This window comes from Haliotis cracherodii, unplaced genomic scaffold (genome assembly GCF_022045235.1).
Source record: "Haliotis cracherodii isolate W230 unplaced genomic scaffold, xgHalCrac1.p SCAF_11, whole genome shotgun sequence".
Taxonomy (NCBI): domain Eukaryota; kingdom Metazoa; phylum Mollusca; class Gastropoda; order Lepetellida; family Haliotidae; genus Haliotis; species Haliotis cracherodii.
The window spans coordinates 4,468,050-4,485,914 of NW_027266266.1; the positions used below are offsets into that span (position 1 = coordinate 4,468,050).

Sequence of the window (17,865 nt, forward strand, 5' to 3'; positions counted from 1 at the left end):
GCACTTGTAGAGGCCATTCTGGTGCTGTGTGGTTTGAATATAGCAGAGGAAACAGTCATATTTCTAATATCTAAAGCATGTATAGATTGCAGTCTCTGGCCTGACAATAGAGCTAAAAGAGTAGCAGCTTTCAATGTCAAGTCTTTCAAGCACAGTTTCTTCACAGGTGACTTTGTTTTCAGATATGTCAGAACAGTGTCAGTGTCCCAGGTAACAGTATTTCTAGGAAGAGCTGGACGTGACTGAAACACACCTCTCATAAATCTGTTTATGAGCGGATGAGAACCCAGGGTACCATTGCCTAAGATAATCACAGATGATAACGCTGATCTAGCTGAGTTCAGAGCGCTATACCCTAAGTTGTCGTCGTATAGTTCACACAGGAAATCTTACACTTCCGTCTCAGATGGACACAGTGAATCAACTTGCCTTTTACCACAAAAGAGAAGCCAGCGTTTGATGTACGAGTCATACTGTCTTCTTGTGGATTTGCGCCAGGACTGGAGAATGATTTCGGTAGCTCGTTGCCATACATTTCTCCTCTGGAGAGATCTTCTGACAGGAGAAATGCTGCCATTTTCATTTTTGTTAGGGGATGAGTTGTGCCTTCGTTGTGTGGTAAGAGGAGAACCTTTCGTACTGGAGGTAGAATCACTGGAGGATGCTTGATCAGCCGGAGCAGACGAGGGAACCACGGCTGGGTAGACCACACTGGGGCAATCAGTGTACCGCTGCACTTGTCTTCTTCTATCTTCTTCAGTACAGTGTTCAACAGACTGAAAGGTGGAAATGCATAGATGAAATATGATGTCCATGATATCGAAAATGCGTCAACTGCATATGCATCCGGATCTGGTCGCCAAGAAACATACTTCTTAAGTCTATAGTTCAGCCTAGACGCAAATAAGTCTATGTCAGGTGTACCGAGAATTTGGCAAATTTTGTTGAAAACACGGACACGATAAACCATTCAGTGTTGTCCTTGATCACCCGTGATGCTCGGTCGGCAACAGTATTTTGTTTACCAGGAAGATGTGCAGCGCTGAGCCAAATGTTCTTATACAAACAACACTCCCATAAGTCCCTGGCTAATTTGTTCAAAGTTGGTTTCTTTCCATCCATGTTGTTCACGTACGCAACCGCTGTTGTATTATCAATCAACAGTTTGATGTGGCAATTAGACATCTTTGTACAGTAAGTATGCAGAGTGAGGAAAGCCGCTAATAACTCCAAGTAGTTGATGTGTAATTCCGCCTCATCAGGTGACCAGTGTCCCCCAGTGGACAGTTCGTTGCAGGCTCCCCTCCACCCCCTGTTTGATGCGTCCGACGTGAGGGTAAGTAACGGAAATAGGTTTGCACGCCGTGTGAACATGATTAATCCACCAATTCAAATCAGACTTGTCACAGTCCGGCAGAGAAATGATGTAATCATAGTTGCCTTTTGACGCCCGCATTGCTCTGGACTTGGTGTTATCCAACTGGCGGTAATAGAGCTGTCCTAACCTGACGCCTGGGAAACTTGCCACAAGATTACCCACTACTTCTGCTAATTCTCGTATTGTGATGAATTGCTTATTCCGTAGCCTGATACACGGAGACTGAATTTTGGTAGCTTTCGCACACATGAGGGAAACATTCATCTTGACTGAGTTGATAACAAATCCCAAGAACACAATCTCCTGCGTTGGTATCATAACCGACTTCATTGGGTGTATGATAAACCCGAGACGTGTGAACAGTTCCGCTGTTTCTTGTACAAACGCTCTACACTCACTTTTGTCATCACCCGAGATAAACGAATCGTCAATGTAACCAACATTCATGTGACCTTTCGACCGTAGATATGAGTAAGGTGCTCTGAGAATCTTGGTAAAGTATCTGGGGACACAACTAAGTCCATTCGGAAGCGCAGTAAACTGATACAGTTGTCCTTGCCACGTGAATTTCAAATATTTCTGGTGATCTGGGTGAATGGGCTCTGAGTAATACGCATCTTTTAAGTCAGTGGATGCTATAATGCAGTCTTTCCTGACTAAGGAGATGGCGGCGGACAGACTCTCCATCTTAAAATGAACATAATCAATGTTTTCATTCAAATGTTTCAAATTCAGGATAAGGCGATAGGAACCGTCTTTCTTCAAGCGAATGAATATAGTTGACACATACTGTCCATGTTCTTGATGAGATTTGAGTACCACTCCTTTCTTCTCTAAGTTCGCAATTTCGTTAGCAATAATGCAATGTTCACTGTCATTAAAACTTATTTCTCGAGGAATTTGGGATTGCTGCGGGAGCGTATCAAAATCAATATAGCAACCTGTAACAGTTTGTAAGACAAAACTGTCAGATGTAAGTTTTTCCCATTCAGGGAGAAAAAACTGGAGTCTGCCCGCCTGGAAAACATCTTGTGTGACAGTGTCTCGTCTTACCTCCTGGGCATCAGTCTCTAGTATTTCCTCTCCTGATCCATCCTTTTCTTCTTGAAATTTTGATAACCCTTCGCTAAAAAAAACCCCTGCCTCTGCCTTGAGAAGGCCGATGTGGGGGATAAGTGAATGAAGGCCGTGAAGTTGACGGTCTGTTGGGTCGTGGGCCGGAAAACACATGGCCGGTGGTAAGCTGGCCGGTGGTAAGCTGACCGCTGACGCAGTTAGTAGCACTCATGTCTTTTATGGTCTCCGCCAGGTTGTCGCCAAATAACAGAGTGGACATTGGCGTCTGAGGCGAGCAGAGCTGTTGGAATTGCTTGTTTAAACAAGGCTTCAGCATTTCACGCCTGCGGTGATTATGTTCGGTGTTAGCATGGGATATGAGGGAGACAGCATCCGTTGCCAGCTTGGCAAGGGCATTCACATTTAACTTATCATGAGAAAGTTCTTTATTCTTGACTTTCAACAATGTGTCAGTCAGTTGTAAAATGGGCATTGTAGCTGTGATAAGGCAGGTTTGAAGCTTCTGCATCTTGATGTCATTAGACCTGGTGTGTGCCCGCAATCTGCCCCAGATTTCTGGGTTGACTTTGCTCGCTTGCAGCATATCACAGTTCGTGGGTCTGTCATAGGCCTGAGTTTTGGATTTGAATTTTTCATCACCCATCTTCTGGAACATCATCTTGTTCATAGCAGCAGCTAGTTTTGAATTGATAGGAGGCCCAACTTGGCCCTCACAAGAATAATCCTCCAACAGTGAATCAAGAATGTCCCCATCTTCTGCTGTGTCACCTGAACCAACGTCGTCACACACGACTTGAGACACATCAGGGGCTGAGGTGTGGCTGTGCTGAAGGGACCGTGCAGTAAGAACAGTGTTCTGAGTGGACTGCGCATCATCAAACAGATCCTCTAAGTCTGCTTCATGTTCACTGTGATCAGATACTTCACCAGCATCTACACAAGGATCGTCACCAGATCTCCGAGTTTTCGACAATCTGGAGGCATCGAGCACATCTTGAGCTGGGCGTTTCTCAACATTATTTTGCATTAACCTTGTGAATGTATCCCCAAACTGAGATATTGAGGTCGACATTCCAACAATCAGTTGCTGAGTGTGCATACTTTGAGCCATCATCTGTGAGAGCAGATATTCCTGTGTTAACGGCCTCTCCTCTGCGGGCCGATCCGCCGCCATATTGGTACTGTCACGCGCACGGCTGTGCATACCACTGGTATTTGACTCTGGGTCTGTAGGCTTCTCACCACACTCTGGACGGGACGCAGATTTCTGAGATTTTGTCCTCTGGCCAGAGCTAGACTGAGATCTGGACATCTCCGACCCCTTGAGGATTTCTCCAACTAGGTCACAGTTCGGAGAGGTTACAGCTGATTGCAGCTTCTCCGATGCCATAATGGCGGGCGGGTGGGCTCGCTCCCTAGGGCTTCTCTAGTCGAGACTCGTGCTGGTTCACAACCAGGCCACTGCTACCCTCAAATGATAATTGTATCACTTTGAGGCTTCACAACCCTACTCAACTGGTAATTGTACCACGATGAGTGGAAATTGACGTAGATTTATACCCCGAATTGTCAAAGTAAAATCAACCGTGTCTAACTTTGGAACTCGTTAATTGCACTGACTCTGACCTCGCTTTCGCTATCTCACGTGATCATGTACTACGACGTGATTGGTTGAAATAAAAGTTTAATAGTTCAGCTATTGTCGAGGATGGCAAATGCGAACGTATTGTCAGTAACTGGTTTGTTGTAGAACTTGGAGAAAGTCGCAGAACTACTCCACCCTGCCGTTTTCAGTATAGTCTGAAGCGGCACAGAATGTCGTAACACGGCACTAGTCGACGCCATTCTAATACTGTGTGGCGTGAACGTATTCATGTCTATGCCACTCAACTGAAGCACCTGCTTGATCCAGCGTGACACGGTATCTTTACTTACAGCCTTATGTGGCTGTGTGTAGCTTATGAAAAAAGCTGATTCTCACCGTTCCGCATGGGAGCTGTTCTGACAAGGTATTCCCGTAATACCCTAACGATACACAGACTACTGTTCGGCGTGTATGCCGGCAGAGTGATCTCCGCCTGGTGCGACCCAGGTCTCGACTGTTTGATCAGGCTACCAACTCTGAACTTACAACAACTACTGAACAAGCTAATATCTCTAACATCTAATAGATGAACAGTTTGGAGTCTCTGCCCTGACAATAGCGCAATCAAAGTCACAGTTTTAAGTGTCAAATCTTCAACGACAGTTCCTTCAAAGGCATCAATGTTTTAAGATAACTTAGAACAACACTAGCATTCCACGTCACTGAGTTTCTGGGCAGTGAGGGGCGAGCCTGAAACACTCCCTTCATGAAGCGGTTAATGAGAGGATGAGATCCAATGGTGACGTTATCTGCTGATATAACACAGGACAGAGCGGATCTGGCTGTGTTAGGTGCACTGTAACCAAGGTTGTGTAACTCATAGAGCTCTGTCAGAAAATCTAACACCTCGGTCACAGATGGACACAGCGTATCAATTTCCCTTTGATTACAAAACGCAACCCATCTCTTGATGTATGTGGAGTACTGGTCTCTAGTGGATTTGCGCCAGGATTGGAGGATAACACTGGCAGCTCTGTCCGAAACTCCTCTCCGTGTAACACTGCAAGTTTCATTCTGTCGAGAGAGTGTCTCGCCTCCTTATTGTGTGGGTGGCGTAGGATATGAGAGACTGGTGGTAGTATGACCGGTGGATGGATGAGGAGTCTGAGGAGTCGGGAGAACCATCTTCTTCCACTTTCTTTATTACTGCTTTCAGAATGCTGAAAGGCGGGAAAGCGTAGAAGTAAGTATTGCAAACGTAAAAGATTCAATAGCACATGCATATGGGTCTAGCTTCCAAGAAGCATATTTCCGAAGTCTAGTATTAAGTCTTGAGGCAAACAAATCTATGTCAGGTTTTCCAAATACATATTTCACTGAACACTTCATCAACGATGTACCACTCACTATTGTCTTTCATTATTCTAGATTCTTGATCCGCAATCACATTGTCTTTACCCGGAACATGGCAAGCACTTAACCACATGTCTCGCTGCAGACACCATAGCCAAGTGTCTCTTGCGAGGCTGTCAAGTTGTGATTTCTTACCACCCATGTTGTTGATATAAGTTATGGCCGTGGTATTGTCAATCATTATTTTCACATGAAGGCTGGATTCTAGGGAACAGAATGTCCGCAGTGTCAAGAAGGCCACAAGTAACTCAAGGTAGTTTATATGTTTAACGGTTTCATCACGTGACCACCGGCCGCCGGTGGACTGTTTCCCGCGGGCCCCACCCAATCCGGTGTCTGACGCGTCAGAGGTCAGGGTAATTACCGGAGATGCGACACTTATCGGCTTGCTACTTGTACACACATTATCTACCCACCATTGTATATCAGCCGTTTGATCTGTGGTGACTTCCAATACCTTGTCAAAATTGCCTTTCGCGTTTCGAAGAGCGAGTGACTTGCCGTTGTCAAGGCGACGGAAGTTAAGGGGGCGTAATCGAACTCCGGGGAAGCACGGTACCATGTAACCAATCACCTTGGCTAGTTCCCAGTTCGAACACAACTGTTTTTTGAGTAATGCTTCACAAGCTTGTTTCACGAACTGAGCTTCAGATGGCACTGGAGAAACGGTCATTGATGACGAGTTGATGACAAAACCAAGAAAAGTGATTTCCTGTGTAGGTGACAGTACTGATTTTTCAGGGTGTAAAACAAAGCCTAGTTTGGTGAACAAGACAGCAGTTTCCGAAACAAACGTTGAACATTCTTTCTTATCATCACCAAAGATGAACGAATCATCAATATATCCGACATTAGTATGTCTCGGTGTTCTCAGAAATGAAAACGGCACTCTAAGTAATTTTGTGAAGTATCTAGGAGCACAACTAAGTCCATTTGGCAGAACAGTAAACTCGTATAGCTGAACTTGCCAGAAGAATTTAAGGTACTTCTGATGATTTGGATGAACAGGCACAGTGTAGTAGGCATCTTTCAAATCTATCGATGCCATGTAACAGTCCTTACGCACTAATGAGAGGGCAGCTGTAAGGCTCTCCATCTTGAAATGGACATAGTCTACATTTCCATTTAGTTGCTTCAGATTCAGGAGAAGTCTGTATGTCCCGTTTTTCTTAAGTCTAATGAAGATTGTGGATATGTATTCCCCATGTTCACGACGTGATGGAACGATAACTCCCTTAGCTAAAAGTTTAGCAATTTCTCCACCTATGATGAAATGTTCTTGGGGTGAGAAGCTAATTTCTTTGGGAATATGCGACTGGACGGGCAACGAAGTAAAGTCTATGTAAGAACCAGTTACAGTCTGCAAGATAAACGGGTCTAAAGATAGTTCTTGCCAGCTCTGAACGTGAAATCGTAGTCTACCCGCAACAAATACATTGTTTGGTATATTGAATGTGCTCACCTCTCTTGGGGTACCAGTTAGTGCCTCCCCCCTTCGAATTTCTCATTGTGGAAGGGGCGATTCTTGTCTAAAAAAACCCTTCCTCTCACCGGGTTGCCATGGTTACGGCTGGTTGCATAAGAGGGAGTCTTATATGCAGTAAACGGCTTGTGGTATGGCGCTGGGCGCTGCTGTCTGTAGGTGAGTTGTTGAGCCAATCTGTTGGTCATACTCATTGACTTGATCGTTTCTGCCAAGTTGTCTCCAAACAGCAGGGTAGACATAGGCGTCTGAGGTGAACACAACTGCTGGAATTGCTTATTGAGATGTGGTCTGATCATTTCCCTTCGGTGGTAGTTTAGCTCTGTGTTCACGTGAGCGAGCAGACTAATGGCATCAGTGGCCTGTTTTGCCAGTTGCTTGATGTCTAATTGCTGCACTGACATTTCCTTGTTCTTAACTTTTAGCAGGTCGCTGGCCAGGTGTAGCAATGGCACAACTGCGATAAGGACAGGAGCTTGGAGTTTCTGCATCTTTATGTCATTTGCCCGTTCTTGTGATTTGAGCTTAGTCCAGATTTCTGGGTTTCTCGTTTTCACCACCTCACAGTTGTGGCGAGACTTGTAAACTGAAAGTTTCTCTTTCAACTTTTCTTCAGGCATTTTCTTGAACATCATATTGTTAATGGCTCTGCCAACTTTGGTTGTATAGGTGGGCCTAAGACATCTTCGTTGGTATAATCCTGAAGCAGGGAGTCTCAGAGATCACTGCTCTCATCCATTTGCGTGGAGTCATCTGCTGTTCCCAGAGCACCTGCAGCCTCTTCAGCTGCAACCGCGTTAGAGTCGGCATCATCATAGAGGTCTTCCATGGCGCCGTTCACGCCACAGTCAGACAGCTCGTTGCTGGACTCATGGCTCATGGTCATACTGGATATCAGCTGCTGAGTGTTCATGTTGTGTTGCATGACTTGGGCTAGGAGCCAGTCTTGACTTTCATTGGAGGGTGTAGTCGGAGACTCGCCGTTGATGGCCTGGTTATCTGCCGAGTAACTAACCTCTTTGTCTTGTTTGGAACTGGATTTGGGTTGTTCCTTAAATGTCAGGGAGCGCTTTTTAGCGCTTTTAGGACGTGGCTTTGGACATTCTTGTCCACCTTTAGATGATGAAGCATTCATGTCATCCAAGATTTTGCCGAGTACATCACTAGCTCTGGGAGAGTGCTCCGCTGATTGCAGCATAGCGTCCGCCATCTTGGCTGGTACCCCTTGGCTGGTGGGGCTGTTGTTGATCACCTGTTCTGTTCTTGGTAAAGAACAGATGGATGTTGATGACCACTCAAACGGTAATTGTACACGCTGAGAGTAGGTATTCCAGCTCAAACTGTAATTCTACACACTTTGAGCTAAAGGGCATAGATTAAGTCACTGAATTGTCAGAGCATAATCACCCGTGTCTTCTGCCTGCAAGGTTCGTTAACACACTGACGCCTGGTTCGCTCTCGCTGTCTCACTGATCACGATCTACGTTGTGATTGGTTAAATATAATCTCTGATCTCTTGTGAAGGCATGCCACAGCATCTTTGGCGAGTCGAGAACGGTACTCGTGATCATTAAGAAGCACCGATTTCCATTCCTGGAAATCATCCCTACAAAGATAGGAATGCTCGCACGCGTCCACGTCTTGTGACACCTTGCTCAAGCCGACTTTCTCGAAGATTCCACACTGTGTGAAGAATCCATCCATACAAAGTCCGAAATCCTCCGAGATTTTGTGGCTTCTGACTAAGATCTATGGGTGTAGGTGAACCCTGACCATTCTCTGCGGGTTCAATATGGCCGCCATCTTGTTGACCGCCAATCCGTGCTGGCTGACCTTGAAGACTCTGCACCGTCTGTACCTCTTTTAGGCCCTGTTCTAACTTAGGGATCACTTCTCATATCGAAAGTGAAGCTCTTCAATTTCAGCCAGGAAGAAAGTTTCTGAAGCCACCCTGAAAACCCATTCACGGTAGCTTTGAGGTTATCGTTGTCATCATAGTGCTTTCCATGAAGCTCTTCTTTTAGTTCATGAAAAAGGTGCAAATCACTTGGTGCCAGGTCTGGGTTGTATGTAGGGTGAGAAAACTCTTCAAACCCACATTGTCGTACAGAAACTTTTGCAAGTCGAGAGGTGTGAGAAGAGGCATTGTCATGATATAGTAGAACTCCAGCAGTCAGCATTCCTCACCGCTTTTCTTTTATAGAATCTTTCGGGCGATGAAGGAAATCAGCATAGTAGGCACCGGTAATTGTCTTTTGACTTTAGACTCATGTTGCATCACCAATCACTAATCGCGTTTTTACAAAATCCTCCTCAATTATCTCTAAATTTTCACTGGCAATGTCAGTTATTTTTTCCTTAAGATCCGAATTTCGAAACTTTGTCACCCAACGAGCAGATCATTTATTCATATGTGAATGTTCATGCATAAAAGTTTCAATGGATCCATAGCTTAGACCTGTGGTAATACATCTATCTTACAGTATAAATTTTCTCCTTGATTGAATCTTTATCGATGAAAGTTGAGGGACGTCCATACCTAGGGTCATCAACAAGGCTTGTTCCTCCAGCCTTAAACATAGCTGCCCAACGTTCGACATTGGAATAGCTAGGGTACTGATCCCCAGACACTTGTGGCATGCAGTTATGAATTTCTTGGAGAGTACTTTTCTGTAACGTAAAAAATTCGGTACTCGTTCTTTTCCATTTCTGGGTCCATTTGAACCCCTGTCACGTTCAACGTGCTGTCATTAACATTCAAACGGCCTCAACAGACCAAATACACTTGCATTGAACTACTCAAACAATGTAATACATTGACTATTTCACTTTGTTATGGCCCATAGTTGAAAGATAGTCAGGCTTAGAACTTTTTGACCAGCCCTCGTAATAGCTTTATCCTTTCAAAATTCCATTAAACCACACAAATTAGAAACTCATCATTTTACAACATTTCTAAATATTATATAATCAATATGTCACTAACCACCAAAGCAACCAGTAAAATAACACATATTTGAGCATTTCAATGAGATCCTGTCCTTTGTATACACGCATAGGCGATATTCCAACATGAAGGTGACGTTTTTCTCTTTTCAGCTACAGCAGAAGTTATCTCCCTTTGTAACACTCTAGGAATAGCATTGTACAGGTTATACAAAGATGACTTCAATTATGAGGAATGACAGTTTTAGACAATGATGAACGCAATAACAAAATTTTAGACTACCGATCTATAAGATGATGACATATCATACTAACATGACCCACATTTGACATCGTCTTGGTGTGTTTCTACAATTGATGTTGACACTGATGTAGTGACCATTCAACGTCAATAAAGTTTAACCTGTACAATAACTCAGAAATACAAGAAATACTAAATCATTCCTGGAAATCATTCCCCCAATTATAAACAACAACATCCTTGGGAATATTGTCTCACCTGATGTCAAAAAAAGGAGATCTGAAGGAGTTCTATTACCGCGTCTATTCTTTTACTTTTACTTTTACAACAGCAATATTATAGCTATGTGTCGTGGGTGCCGTGAAGATCCGGTTTAGAATAGGTCTTCAGCAACCCATGTTTGCCGTAAAAGGCGACTATGCTTGTCGTAAGAGGTGGCTTACGGGATCGGGTGGTCAGGCACGCTGACTTGGTTGATGCATGTCATCATATCTCAATTGTATAGATTGATCCTCATGATATCAATCACTGTATTGTCTGGTCCAGACTCGATTATTTACAGACCACCGTCATATAGCTAGAATATTGCGGAGTGCGGGGTTAAACAACAAACAAGCATACAAACAAAACGTCGGTATCATGGCGAACAACTGAAACAATCAGCTAATCAGCCTCATGAAGGAGGCTGACAACAGTAGTCCCCCTTATACCATGCTCGTCAATGTGCACGACACGCATCCGACATTGCCATCTGCTACTCACATCCTTCAAGAGGCACGTCAGTAGCAGACTGGTAGTTATCCCCAGCTTTAAATGTAATATTCTAAAGCACCTTTTTTATAAAAATACGGTGGAGCTGACCTAGCTGTTATTGGAAATGCACCTGTGTATAGACCGGGTTCTGTCAATGCTGAACTGATGTTTGAAGCATTTAAAAATACCTGGCAACGATATAATCACTCCAAAAAGCAAGCGTGAATTCGAATCCGGGGCTTCGGCGAGACGCACGAACGTTATACCAATAAGACAGTTCAGAATAATCCAGAGAGGAGAGACAGAGAGAAACAAAGTGTCACTTACCTTGTGACCTGGTGATGTTAATGCCTTGGAGAGTGTCCGGGCGAGAGCATCTTCCCGAGCAGCAAAAGATCGGTAATTCGTTCCCCGGCAACATCATACCAAACGAAATTAAAAATGGCAGGGTATCAATAAGTTTTTAACCCCCGAGTTTGACGATCTACCACTGAACAGAGGAGGCGGTCGTAAAATTTCTAGGTGTGATCTAGATCCACATCTCACGCAGAATATCATGAAACTAGATGTCCTGAAATACCGGAACGTTTAGGGAAATTTCAGGCACATCTTGGGACACTCAGTTGGACCTCTACAAATCACTAATCAGATCAAACATAGTTTATGGTTGTGAGGCCTTTCACTCGGCATCAAACACTGTCTTGATGAGCCGCCTCGACATGGTACAATACAAAGCCCTTATACTAGTTACAGGTGCAACACTACAAGTAGAAACAGGAGAACTCCATTGAAACTAAGAAGGAAGAACCGATTAACTTTTGAGTTATTGTCTCAATAGTCCTGGTCTGTTGCAAGTTTTGAATAGCTAATGTAGTCTCGGCCCCATGTCTGTTGCATGGTTGGAATGACTTAGTTTATTATAAAAAATACCAGAGATGGGAATCTAAAACCTCACATTCTATCTCTCTTGATTCGTGAATGTACATTGTGATTATTTGGATGCCATCAACTTTTTCTCTTTACCAGAACTCAGAAGTTGTTTTAAATAAGGTAAAGGTAAGAGTTTTAACTTTTTAAAATGTTTCATACACAATTATAAAGAATACATATTGTAACGAAATATTTTTAGAATATTATGATTAATACTTGTTTGCACAAATTTAAAAATATGGTAAATATTTCTCCAAGATGTGTTGTAGTTGAGATTATGTTGAACACTTTGAACTCCCATCTAATCATTATATTGTCTTGAAAGACAAAAACAATATATTTTTTTATTTTCCAATAATTTCAGAAAGATATAACTGGACACTGTTTGTTAGGTTATCTTTTAAAAATGTCTAGCCATTTACAGAATCTGTGTATACGTGTGAGTTTTGTCAAAAAAATTCGCTTGTTAGACATCAGAGAAACTGTTGACCTTTTCCACGGAATTATGACTGTGACATTTGTCACTCATCTTTTTCACGCAGAGATAATTTGCTAAGACATAGACAAACTCATCATCAACACAATACACAAAATGCATCTACTTGTCAAACATTCACTTGTTTTGTATGTTCAGAAATCTTCCCCACATTAAAAGCTCTCAACAAACACACAAGACAATCACATTCAAATCATCAGCAAAGTTGTGGAGGGGCAGCTAACCGTAGGAAAACTAATGTAGACAATCAACAGTCATGCTCCAGACAGTCATGGAATGGGAATGTGAAAGAATTTGATTTTATTATAAGGAAATGATCCTTACTATTATTTTGTGAAAATTCAAACTGACATAATACATCATTTGAAAAGAGAACTTGAAACTAAACGATCCATCAAATGGAGACTTTGTACACAATTTAGATTCAGCAAAACCAACTCAGACGGTCTGACTTCATTTAATGAACCTTACTTTAGAACGAAAATGTCTCCAGCGACACTAGCTGACGATTTGGACATGTTGTACACTGAATCCACAAACACAATAATGAAGCTGATGGACAATTACGAAGGGGATAGTTCAAACTTAAATTTTGAAAATGTCTTGAGCTTTAAATTATCTGTGGTAAAATTTCAACCTTTTTGCGGAAGTTCGTATCTCCCCCTACCTCCTTCGTTGGAGAAAAAGCGCTGCCTGTTAAACGTTAGAAACACAGACGATGACATGTGTTTTGTGTATAGTGTCTTGGCTCATTTGTTTCCTGTTCAACCCCATCTGGTCAGAGAACAAGTGAGTCACTACATAGATGAAATACACCAGTTAGACTTGAAAGGGTGTTCATTTCCCATGAGCCTCAGTCATATTTCCAAACTTGAAAAAACAAACAATGTAAGTATCAATGTCTATGGTTTTGACGAAGATGAGAGTCAACAGCATGACATCTTTCCTTTACGAATCAGTTCAGTAACTTCCGAAGTACCCCAAAATCGTCACATCGATCTCCTTCTGTTAACTCAATAAGTAGAGGAGGAAGACGAACCTCTGCTGTCTCATTATGTTCTGATCTCAAGTTTGTCAGCTTTGGCCAGAAATGCTGAAGACAGTAACAACAAATTAAATTGTCGAAAATGTTTGTGGTCGTTCAGTTCTGAAGACACTTTGACAAAGCATCTTCCCTACTGTCACCAGAAAGCACAATGAATTAAAATGCCCAAGCCAAACAAACCATATCGAAAATTTGGAGTAGGTCAGTATGCTAAAATGAACAAAGTCCCCTTTGTGACCTATGCAGATTTTGAGTCCGTCTTGGCTCCTTTAGAACATAATGAGGCAGCACGGAGGATAAGTCGACATGTTCAAGGGCACCTTCCATGTGGTCACAGTTATCAAATCGTATGCAGGGAACTCGATCTGTACACTTTTCCATTAAGAACCTATAGCGGAGAACAGACTGCCCACCATTTCATGACACAGCTTTTGGAAGATTAGGATCAAATCATGCAAAGCTAGCTTTAGATGAGGAAAGCCATTGCTATCTATGTGGAGAGGAAGTACGAGATGTGGAGAGGAAGTACGAGATGTGGAGAGACACATCGATCACGATCATTTAACAGGTCGAGTCAGGGGTCTGTGTTACAATTTCTGTAATGTCAACTACAACGAAGCCAAATTTGTAGATGTCATTTGTCACAATGCTTCAAGGTAGACAATCATTTGATTCTTCAGGCTGCAGAATTAATTGTTGATCAAAAACTGATGTGCATATGTCAAAATTCAGAACACTCCATCATGTTTCAAATAGATCAGTTGCGATTCTTAGACAGTTTCAAATTTTGTGAACACCAGTTCACGAACTTTGGCAAACAATTTGAGACAAAAAGGTCAAAGTGAATTTGTTTACTTGGCTAAAAATTATCCAGATCATGTTGATTTGTTAACGAGAAAGCTCCCGTATTTCTATGGATATGTTGACAGTTTTAAAAAATTAGACGAAACAAACTTTCCGAATCGTGGGAATTTTTATTCGTCATTAACAGAAGAAACTGTTTCAGAAGAAGACTATGCTTTTGCTAAACACATTTGGGACACTTTCAACATCAAGTCGGTGCGTTTCCGTGGACACTTTGATTTTGACCGACGTGTTTGAAGCTTTTCGCGATATGTGTCTGAATTATAACAAACTGGATCCGTATCAGTACTTTACTCTCCAAGGGATGGCTACGGACGCATGTCTTTTAATGACAGTGGTGACCCTAGATCTCATGACCAATCCTGACATGTACAACTTTGTCTCCAATGCGGTGAGAGGGGGCGTAGCTAGTATCAATCATCATCATGCCCAAGCCAACAATAAACACATGCCTGATTTCGACCCGTCCAAACCCGAATCTTATCTTATGTATTATGATATTAACAACCTGCATGTTGCGGCCATGAGTTGTCCTTTACCTCAAGGTAATTTTTGAATGGGTAGACGAAACACAAATGGATGCTATCGATTGGTTGCAACTCGACCCTGAAGGTGAGGCGGGTTACATTTTATAAGGCATTTAGAATATCCATGTGATGTCCACTCTGTCCATCAGTCACTGCCCCTCGCTCCCACCAAAGAAAGCATTCCTTTCGAAGACTTGTCCCCCTATCATCGAGAATTGCTCGCAGAGTTAGGACTGTTAGGGAAGAAGAACAGGAGGAAGACGCACACGGGAACCAAACTTTTTACCACCCTGGAAGACAAACAAAACTATGTCATTTATTTCGCCACTTTGCAGCAAAACTAGGGTTTGAAATTGAAAAAAATCACAAAGTTTTGAAATTTACTCAGTCAAAGTGGATGAAACCTTACATCGCCTTTAACACTCAAAAGCGTAAAGAAGCCACGGACGACTTTTCCAAAGATGTGTTTAAATTGCTTTCAAATGCTGTGTAAGGCAAACAGTTGCAAAATGTAAGAAATTACAAGCAAATTGAATTAATCACCACTGAAGAAAGGCTGAGGAGATTTACGGCAAAGTCAAATTTCAAAAGCATCAATATTTTTTCAGAAAATTTGGTCATGGTGAGCATGGAAAAGGTAGGCTTCACCATTTTGGAACACGCCAAAAGATTTCTTAACAACTTCCATTACAATGTCATTTTAAATTAATATCCCAGCGAGCATGTCAGGGTTCTCATGACAGATACGGATAGTTTGTTTTATCAAATCTGGTCTCCTGTCGGTACTTCTCTTCGTGACCCTCAAGACTTTATGTTAGCTAACTCTCATCTCTTTGACACCTCCAACTATCCCAAAGATCACCCGCTTCATTCCATGTAAAGACACAAAGTCATCGGTCTGATGAAAGATGAAGTTGGTGGTTGTTCCATCAGAGAGTTTGTTCGACTTCGAGCCAAAAACTATAGTTTTATATTTGACAAAACTCCCAGTGAACAGATCGAGAAACACACTGCCAAAGGCATTCAAGAAACCTTTAAGAAAAAACACCTCCGTAACCACATGTTTAAAGAGTGTCTTTTCAATCACAAACAAAACATGGCCATTTATTATCAGATTTGATCCATTCACAACACCCTCTACACAAAGTGACCAAATTGGCTTTAACGTCTCAAGATGACTAGCGATACCTGTTGGCAGGTGGCATCGAATCTCGACCCTATGGATTTAATCCTATTTAGAACCTTTTGTAACCCGTTCATTTCAAGAAAATTTCTAAACAATTCCCTGTCATTCCTGATATGTGAAAAGGTATTTCTTATGCAAAATGTTTTTTCACAAATGATGTAAAAAGAAACTCTAATTCACTTATCTTATAAAAAATAAATAACATTTTATAGCTGGTTAACTTCTGTATGAATGTTTTTTAAACTAAAACTTATGTGACAGAAACAAAACTTTTATGTTAGAAACTAAATGTATATGTCAGAAAACATAATGTTGCATAACATAAACTAAAATTTGCATGACGGGAAAAAAATTAATAACTAACACATTTCTTTTTTTGCTCTAACAGAATGATTGGAAATCTCATGAGGTATTGATTCAGGGTGACTGGAAGCCAAGGAGAAGTGCTGAAACAAGGGAGAATTCTGCAAAGAAGTCACCTTGCAGCTTGTCTTACCGGTTCTCAATGTCTCGAAAGAATGCTGAGACATCAGGTGAATGGAGCAGCAGAAGCAGAGAGTCTGCTTCACCGGGGACCCTCCTCTGTGACCAGCCAAGAAGTTATTATTTCAATGACGGTGGCGTCGCAAAAGAAACCATAACCTGAAGAAACACATATGTTCAGTGTTTGAATCTGTGATGACATCTGTTCATGTGGATGAACTTCAGAGCAAAGTTAATGAATTGTGCAATGAAGACTGTTACAGATGTGAAGTCGATCATCCATATCAAGTCCATCATCTGTGTCTGATGATGGGTGCTGATGAGAGGGTTGATAGTTATTTCGATGATGCACTCTCAACAATGTCTCACAGGCTAATCCTCGAAAAGCAAAGAGAGTAAATGACATCATCATCCAGACTTTCATTTGCACTCCTTAACATCAAATGCTATGAAAATGAACACTACTTGAACACTCATGTCTTTACTTCAAGTAGAAAAGAACGAGTAGAACAGAAGCTAAGAGAGAAAATGAGAGACTTTTAGAATGTGACGATGATTTTATCACATTTTACCAAATACCACTGTTTCGGCATCAAGAGACATCATTCTGATTAGCTCATGAGGAAGGGACATAACTCTGATTGCTTTAATCCTCTTGGAGAAGACAGTGATGTCACACTCAAATAAACCTATTAATTATCTATTGTAATCCAATACACAAGTGTCACTTGGGGTTGTGGAAATGCCACACACCCTAAACGAAGCAGTCATTCACCAATCTCATGAATAGTTTCCGAATCGTGACGAATGCGTGAAAAACGCCAAGCGCAAGTTTCAAGACATTTTAACGTTATAAAGTGAGAGATTATTAAAAAATCTCGCTGGGCACTCTTTGCGGACGAGGTCGCCATGGTGGAGAAGATGAAACTCGTTGAAAACTTGTTGACTTTATGCTACTGTCTTCAACTCACCAAGATGATCAAACGACTGCAGAAGGTGAACGGGACCACACCTGTAACATGTCTGAACAACAACTGGTGGAGAAATACTTTAGAAAGGCATTATTTGACGTAGACGATGGAGAACGAAGACGAACATTAGATAAAATTATTGTTAGAAGACCCAGGTTTTCAAGATGTGAGTGACTTTAACTTGATCCCGTATCGTTGCAATGGCTATCATGACTCTCAATTGAAAACGTCTCAATGGAAGGAGGGATTGAAGAAAGCGTTGAGAAAATGTTAATGATAGACAAAATGTGAATGTGAATGTAAATTTAAAAACAAAACAAAAACAAAACAAAACCTATTGACAGCTGAATGTTGAGATGTTTTCTAGGGACTAACTGAATGAGTGTTTTGTTTGTTTGTTTGTTTTTTATTTATTTAATTATGATTGAAAATAAAAATCTATTTTGAAAATTTGTTTTTTGTTTTGTATTTCATCTTCAGACACACA

At 41.8% G+C, this 17,865-nt stretch overlaps 1 protein-coding gene and 1 pseudogene across 1 annotated transcript; one reads left to right on the plus strand and one right to left on the minus strand.

Annotated features, from left to right (window-relative positions):
- Nucleotides 1–2,504: 2,504 nt before the first annotated feature.
- On the minus strand, nucleotides 2,505–3,767 carry LOC139455260 (uncharacterized). Its single transcript, XM_071236814.1, has one exon. The coding sequence runs from the start codon at nucleotides 3,765–3,767 to the stop codon at nucleotides 2,505–2,507; it is 1,263 nt and encodes a 420-aa protein (XP_071092915.1).
- A 12,031-nt stretch (nucleotides 3,768–15,798) lies between these two features.
- On the plus strand, nucleotides 15,799–16,950 carry LOC139455942 (uncharacterized; annotated as a pseudogene).
- The last annotated feature ends 915 nt before the right edge of the window (nucleotides 16,951–17,865 follow it).